The sequence below is a fragment of the Dama dama genome, chromosome 11 (genome assembly GCF_033118175.1).
Source record: "Dama dama isolate Ldn47 chromosome 11, ASM3311817v1, whole genome shotgun sequence".
Classification (NCBI taxonomy): domain Eukaryota; kingdom Metazoa; phylum Chordata; class Mammalia; order Artiodactyla; family Cervidae; genus Dama; species Dama dama.
In genome coordinates this window covers 78,519,127-78,538,974 of record NC_083691.1, presented here as the reverse complement: position 1 = coordinate 78,538,974, position 19,848 = coordinate 78,519,127, and the positions used below count along the sequence as shown (strand labels likewise).

General features: G+C 38.2%; 1 protein-coding gene across 7 annotated transcripts in view; it reads left to right on the top strand.

Moving 5' to 3' along the window:
* The window catches only part of MTA3 (metastasis associated 1 family member 3), a 167,460-nt gene that overhangs the window by 88,895 nt on the left and 58,717 nt on the right, over positions 1 to 19,848 (top strand). For all 7 annotated transcript variants that reach the window (XR_009694790.1, XM_061155520.1, XM_061155518.1 and 4 more), the window contains exons 7-8: positions 6,745 to 6,847; positions 10,175 to 10,274. Coding sequence is in view for 6 of the 7 variants with exons in the window: in XM_061155520.1 (XP_061011503.1) it covers positions 6,745 to 6,847; positions 10,175 to 10,274 (203 nt within the window). In the remaining variant the exon portion in view is untranslated. The remainder of the gene's footprint in view (positions 1 to 6,744; positions 6,848 to 10,174; positions 10,275 to 19,848) is intronic.

Genomic DNA, 19,848 nt, shown 5'->3' with positions numbered 1-19,848 from the left:
GATCTGAGACAGAACTATGGTGGCGGTAATGAAGATAATGGAGACCTCCTTCAAAAGGTCCCGTGCACACACTCCTGCACTCAGTGCCCCCGACCCTGCAGCAGGCCACCTCCAACCCACACCTCCCCTGGACACTCCTGGACACTCGTGGGCAAGTCTGGGTCAGCCTCTTGTGGGGTCACTGCTCCTTTCTCCTGGGTCCTGGTGTGCACCAGGTTTTGTTTGTGCCCTCAAAGAGTCTGTTTCCTCAGTCCTGTGTAGGTTCTGTAATCAGATCCTACTCCAAAGTCAAATTACCTGGGGGTTCTCAGTCCCTTTGCCGCATCCTCAGGTTGGGGAATCTGTTGTGGGTCCTAGAACTTTCTTAACAGTACAAGAATTTCTTTGGTATAATTGTTCTGCAGTTTGTGGGTTGTCTGCTCGGCAGCACAATGGTGAGGTTAATGGTGACCTTCTCCAAGAGGGCTTATGCCACAGGCTGTGTGACCAGGTCTCCTGCAACCAGAGCCCCTGTCCCTGCCCCTGCCCATGCAGCAGGCCACTGCTGACCCATATCTCTGCAGGAGACACTGACACACAGTTCTGGCTCAGTCTCTGTGGGTCTCTGGGGTCCTGGTGCACAAGGTTTTGTTTGAACCTCCCAAGTGTCTCTGGCAGGTATGGGGTTTTGATTCTAAACGTGCTTTCACCCCTCCTACCATCTTACTGGGGCTTCTCGTTTGACCTTGGACGTGGGGTATCTTTTTTGGTGGGATCCAACATTCTCCTGTTGATGGTTGTTCAGCAGTGAGTTGTAATTTTGGAGTTCTTGCAGGAGAAGATGAGTGCACATCCTTCGACTCCGCCATCTTGTTATGTGGCGAGAACAAACTGGTCATAGCAAACACCCTCTTCCAACAACACAAGACTCTGCACATGGACATCACCAGATGTTCAGTACCGAAATCAGATTGATTATATTCTTTGCAGCCAAAGATGGAGAAGCTCTATACAGCCAGCAAAAACAAGACCAGGAGCTGACTGTGGCTCAGATCATGAACTCCTTATTGCCAAACTCAAACTTAAATTGAAGAAGTATGGAAAACCTCTAGACCATTCAGATATCACCTAAATCAAATCCCTTATGATTATACAGTGGAAGTGACAAATAAATTCAAGGGATTAGATCTGATAGAGTGCCTGAAGAACTATAGACGCAGGTTCATGATATTATATAGGAGGCAGTGATCAAGACCATCCCCAAGGAAAAGAAATGCAAAAAGGCAAAGTGGTTTTTTGAGGAGGCCTTACAAATAGCTGAGAAAAGAAGAGAAGCAAAAGGCAAAGGAGAAAAGGAAAGATATACCCATTTGAATGCAGAGTTTGAAAGAATAGCAAGGAGAGATAAGAAAGCCTTCCTCAGTGATCAGTGCAAAGAAATAGAAGAAAACAACAGAATGGGAGAGACTAGAGATCTCTTCAGAAAAAATCAGAGACACCAAGGGAACATTTCATGCAAAGATTGGCACAATAAAGGACAGAAATGGTATGGACATAACAGAAGCAGAAGATATTAAGAAGAGGTGGTGGCAAGAATACACAGAAGAACTATACCATAAAGATCTTCATGACCCAGATAACCACGATGATGTGATCACTGGACTAGAGCCAGACATTCTGGAATGCAAAGTCAAGTCGGCCTTAGGAAGCATCACTACGAACACAGCTAGTGGAGGCAATGGAATTCCAGTTTGTGCTATTTCAAACCCTAAAGATGATGCTGTGAAAGTGTTGCACTCAATATGCCAGCAAATTTGGAAAACTCAGCAGTGGCCACAGGACTGGAAAAGGTCAGTTTTCATTCCAATCCCAAAGAAAGGCAATGCCAAAGAATGCTCAAACTACTGCACAATTGCACTCATCTCACACGCTAGCAAGTAATGCTCAAAATTCTCCAAGCTAGGCTTCCACAATATGTGAACCATGAACTTCCAGATGTTCAAGCTGGTTTTAGAAAAGGCAGAGCAACCAGAGATCAAATTACCAATATCCGTTGGACCACCGAAAAAGCAAGAGAGTTCCAGAAAAATATATGCTTTATTGACTATACCAAAGCCTTTGACTGTGTGGGTCACAACCAACTGTGGAAAATTCCTAAAGAGATGGGAATACCAGACCACCTTACCTGCCTCCTGAGAAATCTGTATGTAGGTCAAGAAGCAGCAGTTAGAACCAGACATGGAACAATAGAGTGGTTCCAAATCAGGAAAGGAGTACGTCAAGGCTGTATATTGTCACCCTGCTTATTTAACTTATATGCAGAGTACATCATGAGAAATGGCAGGCTGGATGAGGCACAAGCTGGAATCAAGATTGCCTGGAGAAATATCACTAACCTCAGATACGCTGATGACACCACCCTTTTGGTAGAAAGCGAAGAAGAACTAAAGAGCCTCTTGATGAAAGTGAAAGAGGAGAATGGAAAAGCTGGCTTAAAGCTCAACATTCAGAAAACGAAGATCATGGCATCTGGTCCCATCACTTCATGGCAAATAGATGGGGAAACAATGGAAACAGAGACTTTATTTTTGGGGGCTCCAAAATCACTGCAGATGGCGACTTCAGCCATGAAATTAAAAGACACTTGCTCCTTGGAAGAAAAGCTATGACCAACCTAGACAGCATATTAAAAAGCAGAGACATTACTTTGCCAACAAAAGTCCATCTAGTTCAAGCTATGGTTTTTCCAGTAGTCAGGTATGGATGTGAGAGTTGGAATATAAAGAAAGCTGAGTGCTGAAGAATTGATGCTTTTGAATTGTGGTGTTGGAGAAAACTCTTGAGAGTCCCTTGATCTGCAAGAAGATCCAACCAGTCAATCCTAAAGGAAATCAGTCCTGGATGTTCATTTTAAGGACTGATGCTGAGGCTGAAACTCCAATACTTTGGTCACCTGATGCGAAGAATTGACTCCTTGGAAAAGACCCTGATGCTGGAAAAGATTGAAAGCAGGAGGAGAAGGGGAGGACAGGGGATAAGATGGTTGATTGACATCACCAACTCGATGGACATGAGTTTGAGCAAGCTCTGGGAGTTGGTGATGGACAGGGAAGTCTGGTGTGCTAGAGTCCATGGGGTCCTCAAGAGGCAGACATGATTGAGCACCTGAACTGAACTGAACTGAAGATCTTGAAATCTTCTGTATTTGTCATCTTTTACTTTCTGAAAGTCTTGCAATTTCTTTATATAAACACAAATGCTAAGTTGCTTCAGTCAGGTCCAACTCTTTGCAGCCCCAGGGGCTGTAGCCACCAGGCTCCTCTGCCCATGGGACTTTGCAGATGAGAATACAGGAGTGGACCATTCCCTTCTCCAGGCGGTCTCCTGGACCCAGGGTTCTAACCCATGTGTCTAATGTCTCCTGCATTGGCAGATAGGTTCTTTACCACTAACACCACTTTCAATTTTGTTTCTTAGTATTTTATATTTTTGTTGCCATAATATATGTGATTTATTTATATAATTTTATTTTTTTACATTTTTGTTTTCATTCTCTTTGGAATGCCATTGAGTTTTATATATTCATGTTTTAAATTTTACTTATAATTTATTTTTAAAACCTATTTTTATTGAGATATAATTATCATATAACAGTGTATGTTTAATGTTTTCATATGATTACATTTATATGGTGCAGTTTGATTACCACCAAAGCGTTAGCTATCTATCGTGTCATATAATTATTACTTCTTTTTTGTGGTGGGAGCAAAGATGTAGGCTCTTAGCAACTTTGAAGTTTATGCTGATAGTAACGGTGTTGCTGTCTGTAATCACTGTGCCCTGCATTGCCTACTATTTTAAGTGTGTCTGCTGAAACAAAATCTCCCTATTCCCCCCCACCCCCTTTCCAGCCCCCATCACCACCATTCTACTCTGTATTTATGAGTTTGGCTTTTAAGATTCCACATAGAAGTTATATCACACATTTTTGTTTCTAGTAACTTTCCTTTGATGCATAACTTAAAACAGTGCCCAGAACTTTTATAACGTTAATAAAAATGGTGATAAATGGCATCTGTGTTTCTGAATTGAATATAATATATTCTGATGGTTGTTGTAGAGAAAATGAATTATATTTAGAACAAAGAATATATCTAATTGTCCTTCAAAGGATCTGTAAGATGCTATCTTCATACAGCCTTAGTTCTTCCAGTCTTTGAAGAACATTTTGTGCTCTTTGGGGGCATACTTAAGAAGTAGTTTGTCATTACTTTCTAGAAATCTTAAACTGTAGTTGAAGGGTTACAGCAAACATTTAAAATCATCGCTGAATCTATATTTTTTCAAAATTATGAAGAGGAACGTATGAAGCAGAAAATAGGATGCTATATGTAATTAGTTGGAAATACAGTTTGTAGGAATTCACAGATTAGAGAGATCTTCATAGGTGAATGTGGGACCAGAGCAGATTGGAATTGCCCAGATTATCATAAATGGAGGAAGAAAGTGAGATTATTGCAGTGACTGGAATGAACACGACCAGAGTATAGAATTCATCTTGGTTCTGCTTTTGGCTTATAGTACATTCCCCAAGACCATTCTCCAGATTGCTGTTAGCTTTGTTGAGTATTTGGTTATAAGATTCTAGAGCTTCTTAAAAGATTTTCCCTTGTGAAAAGGGATTAAACTGATATAAATATTATGTGATGAATCCAAAATGGGGAATTCTCTAGAGTGACTTTAAATAGAACATTCTGTATTTGTTGTTGTTGTTTTTGTTCCCATCCCATGGTGTTGTATGTTTCAGTTGTTAGTAGAAAGACACTCAAGAGTGTTTTATTATTGTTTATAGCAATTTTATTTAGAATTCTTATACTGAATTCTCTTTATTATGTATGCTACAAAATGAATGGATAGGATTGAAGTTTATCAGTTTAACTAACTTGAATTTGAAAAGTCAATGTCAGTTTTATTAGCCTTACATCCTGGGATATATAATAGAAGGGGCTTCATATTGAATATCATCTTGATTTCATTTTGTATTATTTGAAAATATAGATTACAAATGTAGATTTAATTTTTTTTTTTTACTGTTCATCTTACTTAAAAGTGTGTTTCTTGAAGACACAGGGAAGTACAGTTGCTTCATTTTTCTTTCAAAAGTTTCATGTTTACAGACTTTTGGGTTTGTAACTGGTTTTTTAAAATGAATCAGTTAAATGTTGTGGCTCAGCATGTGTTGTAAGGAAAAATAATGAAAACCAAAATCCTTTTAAACACCTTATATGTCTTTGGACTAGTATTCAGTCTGGTCTGTTTGCCCTTCTTTTTGTTGGTGGTGGCAGTTCTCTCTTTGGTTATCTACCTGCCTTTGCAGAGGGAGCAAGATGGACAGGCCCGCCCCGCCCCCTGGCCCTGAGGGCAGTGGCTGTAATTAGCAGACTGCAGATGGTTGGGGTGGGGATTCTGGGGCCCCCTTCTCCTTTTGAACCTCAGCTCCTGCTTCCTCCCGGCCTAGGAGGGAACACATCATAAGCCCATAGCCTGGATTCATCAGTCACCAGGGGCTGTTTAGCCTCATAGTCTGTCATTCAGCGCAAGTCACTTTGCTTGAGATTAAGATGCTGTGATCAAAACCAAAACAAAGCCCAGACCAGTTCCTAGCCTGATAGGAAAGTCATAGCTGTAAATTAGAATCCAGTTGCCTGCCACGTCCATTACTATCCTTTGTCCTAACATGAAATCTTGCATGATGGTCTATCTCCTTGTGACACATTCCTAAAAGAAAGCATCTTGTATTAGCCTCAGTCTTTTCCTCAGTCTCTTGATTGTTTCCTTCTCTCTGTTAATGCTAGCACTGTCTGTGTAATTCTCAAGGCTGGAAACCTTCCCGTTATACCAGCCTGTCATTGATATCCCTAAATATCCTCTCTAGGCTCTTTATTATCCCTGTCAATACCTTGTCTCTCTGTCTATATCACATATCTCTGTAGAGCAGGTTACTCCATTGCTAAGTGTAAGATGTGAAATTTGGTTCTCGCTCTGACGCTCTCCTGCTAACAAGGCAAGGGCGTCGTATTACTTCCAGACAGACATCTATTCAGAAACCCTGTGCAGCATCTTCAGTAGTATTTTTATAACCCACTTCTTAACAGCTGTCTCTTCTCGTTCCCTTTGATACATGCACTCCTGACAAAGTTTGCTACTTTCCTACCACATCCTAAAACCCCATGACTTTGTTCCTATTCTCATTTACTTTCAGTTCTCTCCCCCTGCCAGTGCATCCACACCCTTCAGTTTTTTAGCAGGAATGCCACCTCCTGCATGACATCATTCCCTAGCTAGCCTGAAATGATTTCTGTCCTCTTCAGGATCTTGCAGTCATATGTGTATGTCTCTGCGACACCTGTTCCTATTCGTTTGTATCATAGTTCTTTATGAGTAAGTTTTACCATCATTTGAATGTCTTGCAAGAGAGCTTTCTTCTGTGTCTCTGTCTCCTTTAGCAAGGCTTGGAGCCTCACACATGTGAATACTCAGGAAAGACATGTTAATGACTAAGTGAAGACATCACATGGTTAGTTTGGTTGTGTTATCAACATTCTCTTTACAGAGTGTTCTACATCTGCTATCTGAAGAAATGTACACAAACCATGAACATTTACCTTACAGTTTTAAAGTCGTGGTGACCACAGTCATCAATCATATGTGACAGTGTATGTGCCTTGTGAGTAACAAGACTCCCTTTTCTTTCTTCTTGGACAGGAGAATCAGATGAGAGAGAACAGTCAAAATTGGAAGTGAAGGTTTGGGACCCAAATAGCCCACTTACAGACCGACAGATTGACCAATTTTTAGTTGTAGCCCGGTGAGTATGGCGCTGTTGAGTCAAGATATATATATACACACACACTCACATATATTATATTTGTAATATGAAAGAATTCATAGAAAATTTGTGAGTTTTCCTTTGTGTTCTACTTTTTTTCGTTGGTTCTGTTCTTCTGTGTGAGAAAGCCTAATATGTGATTTATTTATTTTAATAATATTGATTTATTGGCATTAGTTTTTGTTTTAAAAATGAAAATAGATTAATTTTTATTAAGAAAATAAATGCTCCTTGTAAAAATTTCAGCACTGCAAAAAATTATAAGGAAGAAATTCAACAGCTGATATCCCGTATCTTTAATTAAAGTAGTGATCTCCTTTAAGCCCGTGAGGGACTGCTGCTGCTGCTGCGGCTAAGTCGCTTCAGTCGTGTCCGACTGCGCGACCCCATAGACGGCAGCCCACCAGGCTCCCCCGTCCCTGGGATTTCCAGGCAAGGACACTGGAGTGGGTTGCCATTGCCTTCTCCACATGAGGGACTCTTGAGGTGTAAATGATAATGTGCCCCTCTGATTGCAACCACATGTGAGTAAGGTCGGTTGCCAGGTGTAAGGCTTTCCTTATGAGTTCTAAGTCCGGCTCCCTGACTGTCTTGTGTGCCCCCTGCCCCTTTTCTTGAGAAAAGAATGGGATAGAAGTCTAGTTTTTTTGTTTTGTTTTTTAGAAGTTTAGTTTTATTTTCTCAATTATAAAAGTAAATGATATTCTTGAAGGAATTGCGGCAAAACAGAAGTAAAAGATATTATCATAGCATTGTCATAGCAAAAAAATTGGAAAAAACCTAAAAGTACACCAGCAAGCAGTTGATGAGTGAATTGAGGTTTATTTAGTAATGGAGTATTTACAACAATTAAAATGAATTTAATTTACAGCGATTAAAAGAATGAAATAGGGCTATACATAGCAGAGATAAACCTCAAAAATAGTGTTGAATAAAGAAAAAGTATGATCAACTGATAAAAATAGTTTACAGTGGGGACTTCCCTGGTGGTCCAGTGGTTAAGACTTTGCCTTCCAATGAAGGGGGTATGGGTTCAAACCCTAGTTGGGGAGTTAAGATCCCACATGCCTGTCACCAAAAAATCAGAAGCAATATTGTAACAAATTCAATAAAGACTTTAAAAAAAGAAAAATTTTACAACATGCAAACAATGTCTTATTATTTCATTAATGGGCTTATGTATGCACATGCATATTATGTATGCATGTATGAGTTCTGGGAATGTATATGGGGGCTCTCACGAAATTTATAATATTTATTTTATTAAAGAATGAACCAGATGTGGCAAAATATTATCTTTTTAGCTTAGTTTTTGATTTATTTTATTGAAATATGTTTGATTTACAACAGTATATTAGTTTCAGGTGTACAACATAGTGTTTCAGTAGTTTTATAGATTATATTCCATCTAAAGTTATTACAGAGTAATGGCTGTATTTCCCTGTGCTGTACAGTATATATTTATTGCTTCAAACATGGCAAAATATTAGAGTGAGGTAGATCTGGACATAATTATAATCATCTCCGTTATATTCTCTAATTTTTTGTTGGATGTTTGTCATAATGCGAAGGACAGAAGCCCTTAGCCCATCCTTTGTACTGTTCATAGTGTTGGTCACCATGGAAGTTAGGCACTGTTATCGGTGGCTAGGCATTCAGACTCCAGAGCCCAGATGCCTAGCCACTAACTGATTAGATGAGGAGACTTGGTTGGTGTACGTTACTGGGGAGGAGCCAATTAGTGAAATAGATGAGACTGAAATGAAGATTTGGGACTGAATCATTGGTGGAATCGCTGGCCTGGAGTCTCCAGACAGGTTACCTGGATTTTGGTTTATTTAGTAGGCTTTGCAGTTTCAGATTTGATTTTTATTGTTCTTTCCTTTTCCTGATTGCCAAGGGCCATGTTTTCTTTTCTCTTGAAGCCAGCATGAGAGGCACCAAGGAGATACTCCCCATATCTTTTTCAAGTTTTGTTTTTTTTTTAAAAAAAAAAAAATCTAAGTACAAATTAAGACCCAGTTAAGTACCACTGCACATTCCAGTGTCAAGCATTGGTGCAGAGGTGGGGCAACCAGTACCCACATATGCTATTGGTTGTAGTGCAAGTTGGTACAGCTGCTCTGGAAAACTGTTTGCTGTCATCTAACACACACATCCCTAAAGTTTCAGTCCTAAATATATACCCAGCAGAAATGCATACATCTGTGTGCCAAAATATACGTATGAAGATGACAGCAGTGGCACTGTCCATAGTAGCCCCAGACTGGAAACAAATGTTCATCAACAGCAGGGTTGGGGTGGGACACCACGCCAAGTAATGCTCCACAGCAAGGAAGATGAATGGACACAGCTACAGCAGGCAGCACGCGTGAACCCACAAAGATGGTTTTGAGCAAAAGAAGCTGGTTATGAAGAGTGCGCAGTACGTGATTCTGTTTAAGTTCTCTCTTGAGCAAAACTTACCTTGGGTGTTAGAATCTGGGATGCTTGCTCCCCTTGGGGACGCGTGGTGACTGGGAAGGAACACAGGCACCTGAGTGCTGTCAGGATCCAGGTCTTGACCTGCATGCTGCTGACGTGGATGCATTGACTTTGTGGTATCGAAAGAGTGGTACAATGTGTGCTTTTTGCACGTGTTTTATATTTTAATTAAAACCTTAAAAAAAAAAAAACTTCCTCAGCTAACATGTTAAAGCGTAGACAACAAGCAGGAAATCTTCTCTTCATGTTTTATTTCTTGAAGTTAGAGTTCTCTATATATGGAAAAGCCTTCTAAATCATTAAATTTAAATCAGTATTGTGATAATTGTTTTTCTTTCCTTAAATGGAAATCTGTTACATATTCTTCAAAGGAATATGTAGCTACAGTTGTAATAGGTTGCTACAGTTGACGATATCTCATTTCAAGGGAAAAACATTACTGGAATTTCACCATTTGGGCTAAAAAGGTGGTCACAACTTGCTTTACAGTAATAGTCAAATTCTGCATCTAATGTATTTCTCATTTTTGAAACACAGTTGTATACCAGATGGTTAACTATATGAAATTTCACTATAGATCTTTCCCTTGTTAATGCCACACAAGCTTCTTAATTTAATTATAATGACCTATATGTATAGTGAATTGGCTTGTCATTTCTTAAATTGTAAAGAAGATACTTTTTATCTGATATTTGAATCTTAAACATCAAAGAACTTGTTTGACTTTTACAATTGTTCCTTTACTACCCAGACTTTTTTTTTTCCAAGATAAAAGAACAACAGTGCCTTAATCTTTCCTTTTTGTTGTTATGGTTTATCCAGTGCTGTTGGGACGTTTGCTCGAGCCCTTGATTGTAGCAGTTCTGTAAGGCAGCCTAGTTTGCATATGAGTGCAGCTGCAGCTTCTCGAGACATCACCCTGGTAAGATGCTGTTTGAAATTTGGGGCTTATTATTTCTTCTGCTGCTTGTTTAATTTAAAAGCTGATATAGCAGTGTTATAGACCTGAGAACTTCCCGGCTCTAAGGCCTGCTATTAGGTTGATTTGGCTTGGCTGGTAAGTTAACTGGGCTGTCTCATTTCTAAGTCACCCCCTTATGTTTGTGAACTGAGACAAGCAAGAATGACTATTCACTGAGTGGGTATAAAATGATTAAAAAAAAACAAAAAACATTTTGGAGAAAACAGTTCAGTATTCTGATCCACCTGTCTTGACTTTTGTGCTTTTTTCATGTACTGTGTCTATGCTTTTTTCATGTACTGTGTCTATGTACGTAAATGGTTGTAGCTCACATGTAGTGCGTTACAATTTAAGTGAAAGTGACCATTTCTTGAAACCATTGCTATAGGAATCCTTTTGTTGTGTCGTTATTTAGTATCAGTATTTAAAGTTTTTTTTTTTTTTTGGTCTGTTCATTAGCAAAAAGTTCTGTTTTCCCAAATTATTTCATTATATTAAGGTTGCTTTCTTTTAAGACTATTTCCTTTCTTCCCTTGGTGACCAAATGAGGTTTTCCACATTCGGTTTATACCCCTGATGTCTGCTGTGGCTGGAGCTTGGCTGTTGCTTCTTGCTCTGTGCCCTCCATCAAAGCAGACCTGCATACTTTTGCCTGTTAAACTGCCTTACTGTATTGATTTCCACACCCTCTGAGATAGGCATGGTATGACACTCATGTTATTAGTACAAACGGGAAAACTGAGGTTTGACAAGGTTAAATTGTTTGATATTTGTTACAGATAATAAAAATTAGCATTTTAGTAAATCCATGGCTGATTTATGTCAATGTATGGCAAAAACCACTACAATATTGTAAAATAATTAGCTTCCAACTAATAAAAATAAATGAAAAAAATAAATAAATAAAAAAAAGAAGACACACAAAAAAGTTAGCATTTTGTTTTCTGATGGAGTACAATTACAGGTTTTATTGCTTTATACTCCAATTTCAAATATTTTACACAAGATACTTATCATGATAATATAAAAACTTGTACTAGAATGTGTGACAAATTTGTTTCTTACAAAGCTTTCTTGTATTTTTGTACAATTAGAGGTGTAAACATTAATAGTCTATAGTCTTTAAGGAACCTTTTTCTTTATCCTTTCTCAAAGACTAGAATATTGTTTATAGAAAAGAGTTTTGTTATCTTGTTTCTGCATTAATTTTTTATGAAAATTTAGAGGTTTCAAGATAGACTTGTATTTTGGTTGCTTAGTACTTTTAGATGCAAAAGTATATGTGTGAGTTTGTGTGAATCAGAACTACATGGAATCTAATCACTATCTGTACACATAAAATTTTCCCCGATTCTAAAATTAATTATTCTTATTATGAAAAAATTAAAACAGTACAGCAGCAACCAAAAAAAAAAAAGTTTTGTCCTCATTACCCAAAGTGGAATATTCTTATCATTTTGTTATGTTTCCTTTTGGCAATTTTCTATGCATTGTAAACAATAGACTAGCAAATTACAGAATAGCACAGAGGATAAAATAATGATAAAATACGATGCAATGCCACCTAAAGCAGATATTAGTATTTTATTAGTTCTTTGCAATAAACGGTTTTTCCACCACTGTCAGTCAGTTCAGTCGCTCAGTTGTGTCCAACTCTTTGCAACCCCAGGACTGCAGCATGCTAGGCCTCCCTGTCCATCACTAACTCCTGGAGCTTGCTCAAACTCATGTCCAGCGAGTCGGTGATGCCATCCAACCATCTCATCCTCTGTCCTCCCCTTCTCCTCCTGCCCTCAATCCTTCCCAGCATCAGGGTCTTTTCCAATGAGCCATTCCACCGCTGTATTACTGATGAAATCTCTAAATATTCTCTCCCTAATGTTATTCCCCATCCTCTCTCTGTACCTCTGACCCTGCTCATCACTGCCTCCTGAGAAGAGGCAGCTGCTGTATCTAGTGTACTGCTATCTAGTCCTGCTTTTCTAGATGTGCTATGTATTGATGTTTCCAAAACCACATAAACATTGTCTTACATGTGTTTACGTTTACTTTGTTACATTTTGCTATTTGTTTATTGGTGAGATGACACCATGTTAATAAATATGTACCTCCTTCACTCACTTTTACTGGTTGGTAATACTTGTAGTATTCTTTCACAGAATACTACTCCATATTATGTATGTATGCTTTTACCAATCAGTGAACATCTGGAGTGCTTTAAAAGCTTTTTCCCTTTGCTATTACCCATGACGCTGCATTGGGAATTCTAATACATATCCTTTCTGAGCATGTGTGCCAGCTTTCTAGGCCGTAATTAGAATTGGAATAATTATTCATGGTGATTCATAGGATAGTGCTCATTTTCGGTTTGACCACATGCGTCAAAATTATTCTATACGCCATACTAGAAATTTGTAATCCTATAAGCAGTTAATGACTGTACTTCTTTCTACCTCCATTTCCTTACATTGTCTTCAACGCTTGGACACTTGGTATGTTCAGACTAAAATTTTTTACTAATCTCACACTATTTTATTTTAATTTATAATTCCATGAGTACTTAATGAGGCTTAGCATGTTTTCATATTGACTCTTCAGATTTTTTTCTTTTTTGTATTTTAGATTAATGTATCCTTTGTCCATTCTTCACTTATATTATTGTTCTGTTTTTTCTAATAGTTTTGAAGTTTTTTTCGTATGTAAGACGAATACATTTGGAGTTTATGTTTTTAAGAATGAAGTGAGGTAGCAGTCTCATTTTTTTCTCCACATGGAAAATTAATTATTCCAGCATCTTTTATTGAATTTGTTGTTGCCTCAGAATTTTGTAATGCCTCTTCTATCTTATTTCATGATCCTAAAAATGCTTAGGATTCTTAATCTGGTCTCTTGTTTCATTGACCTATTTGTCCCTGTGAAAGCACCATATTATAATAAATTTTGATACTGATAATAAGTTCCACATGACTTTGTTTTTAACGTAGAGTTGAAGTCATTTAAAAAGAGCGTTTTATACTGTGCCTCCCCTCTACCTCATGTTTTTCCTAACACTATAACATAACACTGTTTCATATAAGAATCTGCAAATTTTTTTCTAATGTTGCATGATTTTGCCTTGTATAGAGGAACTGTCACTTATGTAGTCAGTCTCTTGTGATTTGACAATGTTCTTATAATGGTTCCCAGATTATTAAGGGGGGGTTGCTATATCTTTTGTAATCCAGCAAATTCCCTCTACACTGAGGAGTGAGACTACAAAGCCAGTTCCTGAGATGGGACAGGGCTCTTGTGACAAGACAGCTGGGGCTGGGATTTGCCTTAAGTTCGGTCTGACAGGTGAAGAGCAGGTGTGTGGTCTCTTGGCTCACAGCTGCGGCGACTCTCTGCTTCCCACTGCTGGTAACTGGTGGGACAATGTATGAATTTCTTTGAGAAGAGGGCAGTATTTGTTTTTGTTCAGTTGAAGGCCATTGTAAAAAGAAATATTTTAAAGGGGATACAATCTTTATATCTTAATTAGTTTAACTATATGGTGTGTGTGTGTGTCTGTGGTGTTGTTTTTTTTAATATTTGTGTATTGCATGCCATCTAGGTAGGTACTTTCACACCCTCCAGTTGTTATCATCTCTTCTGTTTTTATTTTGTTTAGTATTTAGCACTTTGGAGTCACTTTTTAATTACATTATTATCTTAAATTATGTGTTGTATTATAATTTTTTTAAGCATCAGTATGCTCAGAGGCTTAGGAAATTGGGTTTGTATACAGCTTGTTTGTACAGCTGGTTTAAGAGACAAGGTCTGGATCTTGACTCCTGAGGAGTTCTCTCCGTCAGATTACCTCTTCTGGTTTGTTCTTGTTAAAGTAGCTTGAGTTTAAACATCATGGTTGCCTGTCTTGGATCAGGCAATGCTGAAGACTGGTTGTTTTTGTCTACAACATTTATGTGTCTTGGTTTCCTACTTTACCTAGTCTAGGTTCAACTTCACTTGGACTTTCTGTATGTTCTTGTGTTGAGATTGTATTACTTTCAGTTGCATAAAATTGACATCTTTTTAGAAGTCTTGAAAGCAGGGTGCCTCTTGTTATTTCAGAGGCCATGCCTTCACCTTTAATCCTGTTTGCCCAGTGGTGTCTGTGCCTACTACTTTGATGCTAAAATATGAGATCTTAAGGCATTTCTATAAAAATGAATGGCAGTGGTTTAAACTTAATATTATGTTGATAAAAGAGTTTTGCAGATTGTTTCCAAGAACAGTGTGCAAAAGGTTGCTAAGTTGTTTTGTGCCATTAAATGAAAATGGCTTCATCATTTAGTTGAATTTGAAGATTTGGATTCTCATTTTGCTTTCGTTGTTCACAGACCCACAGGTTAGTACCTTTCTCTATCAGGTGACCAGACCATGGATCTGGAGAGCACAGAGAAGGGCTGGGTTGTGGAGCTGCTGCGACCTAGGTTCCCTGTAGGGGTGATCTCCTCTGTGACCTGTCCTCTGAGGACTACTGTTAGCTTTCAGCTGACACATCTGCTTGTCCAAGACAGTGTATGCCAGTTTATCAAATCACCAGTAATATTTTGGGAGCAGGTAATTGTGCTGCCTGCAGGATTGTTGGATCTAACTTCCTCATTTTGAGACCTGTTACAAACATAGCTGGGCTGTGAATTTCAAACCCGACTAGTCTAAGCCATATAATAAGATTTATATTTGTTAAAACATTGACGTCACAGAGGCTTCATAGATTTCACGTTCATTTCACTAAAATATTAAGTATACTTAGTACAATATTGTACTTCGTACAATATGCAAAGAAAGAAAAAAATCGGTTTACACCAATCCCCACATTCACTCTCCTTTCCTCCTGCTTTGTGGACGCAGAATTCCTTGGAACAAAGTAAGCTAAGAAGTGGTTAGTTAGTAATAGCTGGTGGACGTCCTAGACTGCTCCTTTCTGCTTGTGGCCGGGAGGGCCAGGTGCCACGTGCATTATTAGGGAGCCATTGCTGGAGGAAAGCCTCTGTCTCTGAGAATAGGTATTTGCAGAAGTACCAGGTTTCTCTTTTGTCTGGACTCTGAGTGCCAAAACAGGTGGGAGAGTAGGACTCAAAGCTTTTTGAGTTTTGGGGGGCCTTAGAAATCTTTTAGGATGGACTATATTAGAGATAATGGTTAAATAACTTACATAAACCTAGAAACTTAGGTTTCCTGATGCTAAAGTCTGGTTCTGAGAAAGGGTTGACTTAGTAGGGAGAAAATCACATGCTGGAACATCTCTAATTTCTGTATTATTTCTGATCTTTTAAAAATGCAACTTTGATTTTGCTGTCCCTTACCTTATATAAGATAGTGTCTTTTTATTTGCTTTAGTGTCTTTTCATTGCACTTAGGGTAAAAACCCAGATCCTTCAAACAGTCCCCAGGCCTTGGCAGTCACCATTCTACTTTATATCTCTTAGAATTTGATTACTCTAGGTACCTCATGTAAGTGGAACCATATATTTGCCCTTTGGTGGCTTGCTCAGCATAACAGTCTTGAAGAGAGTTCATCCATATTATAGTATATGTCAGCATTTCCTGCCTTTTAAGGCTGAATAACAATCCATTGTTTGTATATGTTACATTTTGTTTATCCATTCATCTGTCAGTAGGAGCTTGAGTTGCTTCTGCCTTTTGGCTACTGTGAATAATGCTGCTATGAACATGAATGTTCATATACAAATGAATGTACTTTTTTTATTCTTTTTTTTTTTTCCCTCTAGTTCTGTAGCTTTTGGTCCATATAGCCTTGTGCAAGTTGTTTAACCTCACTGTGTCTGAGCTTCCTCTTCAGCAATGGTAATAATAAAGTCTTTCTGCTTTGAGGTTATAGATTGACAAGAAGAGGGTATGCAAACGTGCCCCTGTTAGTTGCTGATATGTGTATGCAAGCATATAGAAGTTGATGGAACTGCGTTGGCTTGCCAGAGTATACCTTGGGGTTGGTATACTCTTGAGGGGCATAGAGCTCACCGTGTCATTGACTGTCCAGATTGGGTGGAAGGCAGCTCATTGATTGCTATGTCACAAGTCTTTTTGAGCTTCCATCAGTATTCCAGAAGTGATTGTGTTCAGCAGTTTCTGTATCTTCATTTAAGGTGATGTTCACAAACACTGAGCTCATCTGGCTCTTGCAGCCCCATCTTCACTAGAAGAGAAAGCAGGCGGTGTCTCAGTGTCCTCCTTCAGCCTCCAGAAAAGCCTGTCTCTGACTTACCTTGTGGCATCACCTTGAGGATTAAACAGGATAATATTTGTAGATCATTTAGAACAGTGTCTGGCGCATTAAAAGAGCTCAGTAAACATTAGTTGTTATTGTTGAGCTGATGATGACGATGATACATTTCCTTCCCCCCATCTTTCTTGCATCTCATTTAGTTTCCTCTGATTTTATAGCGTTATTGACTGCAACGGTTTTTTTCATGCCATATTTACTGTCATTGTAGTAGATTATCAAGTTTGAATGTGATTGTTAGGCTATGATTAACCATACATTTTAACCATTTTAACATAGTTGTTACAGGGAAATCACTTATAGTTTAAAGATCTTCTGCTTCAAACAAGCTATACTTTTTACAAAAAAAAATTTTCCCATCAAGAAGAACTTAGAAAAAATAACTTCTTTTTCTGAGAAGAGAAAATTTATTTAACCAACAGTAGTTTTATCCCTCAGATACTCTGTTAAAATGCCAGCTGTTGACCATGGACTTCACTATTTGTTTGTGATTCCTGTTCACATCAGACACTTCATTTAGGGCTTTGAGGGTACTGTGAATTGAGATCAGTTTGGAAATCACAGTCATTACATCATTTAAAAAAATTGTACTTGGTACAGTATATAAATCTAATGAACATTTTAGGCATCAACTTACATTAAAAAAAAAATCTAGTCTTCACAATGAATGTAAAATTGATTAAATGAGAATTCATGTAATTTTTAAAACTCATTTTGCTAGAACTTAAGAGTACTTCTGAGTATCCATGTATACAAGACTAAAATTAGAATTTGAACTAATGGATTGCCACTGCAGTAAAACATACAAAACATGAAATTTTCCTTCCTTCTAAATACAGTATTAAGGCAGTACTTTACTACATTAAGCACATTTTCATTTTGTCTGATGATCTAATGCAGGTAAGAATTTTAAAATGATATAAAATGACCTTAGAGACACTTCCAACTGTCTTGGGGGCAGTTGTTTCCTTGTGTTAAGCATCTGTTTATCCATCTCTTTCTTTTAAATTTGAGCGTAAATTTGTTTTTGTTTTATTTTTTGTTTTCAGTGTGTGTTGCCTTTTACTTGACTTTTCCTCCCATGCATTTTGCACTAATAAAAGAAACATTAGAAAATCACTGCACAATTGAACTATGGGGCAATATAGTGAAAATTGTTTTGACTTCTTTGTTGAGGGTTCATGGTGAAGAGATTTGAATTTATAAGTGTGTGTTAATGAAGGCTTGCTGTTACATTTCTTAAAACTTTATTTTTGTATTTTGAGATAATGTAAAAATAGTACTAAGACTTCCTGTACTCTCCTCACCCTAATTCCCCAATATTAACATTTACCATGTTTCCTTTATCATTCTTTCTCTATATTCATATTATTATTTCAGAACTGTTTGGGAGTAAGTTTGGGCTTCCCTTATAGCTCAGTTGGTAAAGAATCTGCCTGCAGTGCAGGAGACCCGGGTTCGATCCCTGGGTTGGGAAGATCCCCTGGAGAAGGAAATGGCAACCCACTCCAGTATCCTTGCCTAGAAAATCTCAGGGACAGAGGGGCCTGGTGGGCTGCAGTTCATGGGGTTGCAAAGAGTCAGGCATGACTGAGCGACTAACACTTACTTACTTACAGATTAGATGTGCCTTTATTTCAAAGTATTTGAGGAGGTATTTCCTGAAAGAACAAAGATCGTTTCTCACTTAACCACAGTACAGCTTTCAGACTCAGGAAATGAACATATAATATTGTTATCTAATCTAAAGGCTTTAGTCAGATTTGCTAGTTGTCTCAGTAAGGTCAGGAGAAAAAAATTTTCTTTCTCATCCAAGATCTACTTGAGAATCACTGCATTTAGTTGTCTTATCTCCTTAATTACTTTCAATCCTGAGCAGTTCTTCACTCTTTTTGTCTTTTGTGACCATGGCATTTTGAAGAGTATAGGTCATTTACTTTGTAGAAAATCCCTCCATTTGGCATATGGTTATAATTTGATTAATAATTAGAGTAAGTTTTTATTCTATCTAAGTCATTTGGTCAGTTACATCAGGAGATTTTCTGTTTTTCCTTAGGTTTTCAAATTTAGCAACATAATCTTTCATAGGAATTTTGTCTGGTTTTGGCCATGCCATGCAGCTTGTGGGGTCTTAGTTCCCTGACCAGAAATTAAACCATGCCCTCTGCAGTGAAAGCGTGAATCCTAATCACTGGGCCACCTGGGAATATTCCTATTATTGTTTATGTGTCATTTCTTATTTTTTTCCTTGATAGTTTTGCTGGAAAATTCTCTTTTTCTTGCCTAAAAGAACGAGATTTTAGGTTTGTTGATTTTCTTTATTGTATATTTGTTTTGTATTTATTATTTTCTTCCTTCTTCTTTTCTTTGACTTTACCCTGATATTCCTATACCAACTTTACAAGACCAATTTTTAGCTCATTAATATCATTTATCTACTTTTCTGTTATTAGTAATTAGGATTATAAATGTCCCTATATATCTCATATTTTAATATGTAATATTTTCATTATCACTTGGTTCTAAGTATTTCCTAATTTACTTTATAATTTTGCATTTGATTGGGAGTTAATTTCCAAGGAAATGCAGTTCATAAATCTATCTTAATTGCTTTGGGGCTTGTGGTCAGAGAACATGTATGATACCAATTATTTTAACATATTGTAATTCTCAGTTAGACCTGAAATATCCAAGGGTTTTGCTCCCTCAGAGGTGAAAGTGGTCTTGCCCATTTTCATCTTGCTGCTGCTGCTGCTGCTGCTAAGTCTTGTCAGTCGTGTCCAACTCTGTGCGACCCCATAGACGGCAGCCCACCAGGCTTCCCCGTCCCTGGGATTCTCTAGGCAAGAACGTTGGAGTGGGTTGCCATTTCCTTCTCCGATGCATGAAAGGAAATGTGAAAGTGAAGTCACTCAGTCGTGTCCGACTCTTAGCAACCGCATGGACTGCAGCCTACCAGGCTCCTCCGTCCATGGGATTTTCCAGGCGAGAGTACCGGAGTGGGGTGCCATTGCCTTCTCCCCATTTTCACCTTAGCTTAGTACAAAGCTGACTTTCTGTTTGGTCTGTTCTCTCTTGTAGCAGTTTAGAAATACCCTCCAGGTAAAAGCTCAGATCTGTGTGGAAGCTCACCTCTCATACCTCCGCTTGCTGAATTATCTTAGCCTGCATTGTTTGTTCTTCAGTGTCTCTACACAGTTGTATTCTGTGTTTGTCTGGGTTGTGTCTAGAATCAGAGCCGGGGGAAGACCCCACAGTTATGCTCAA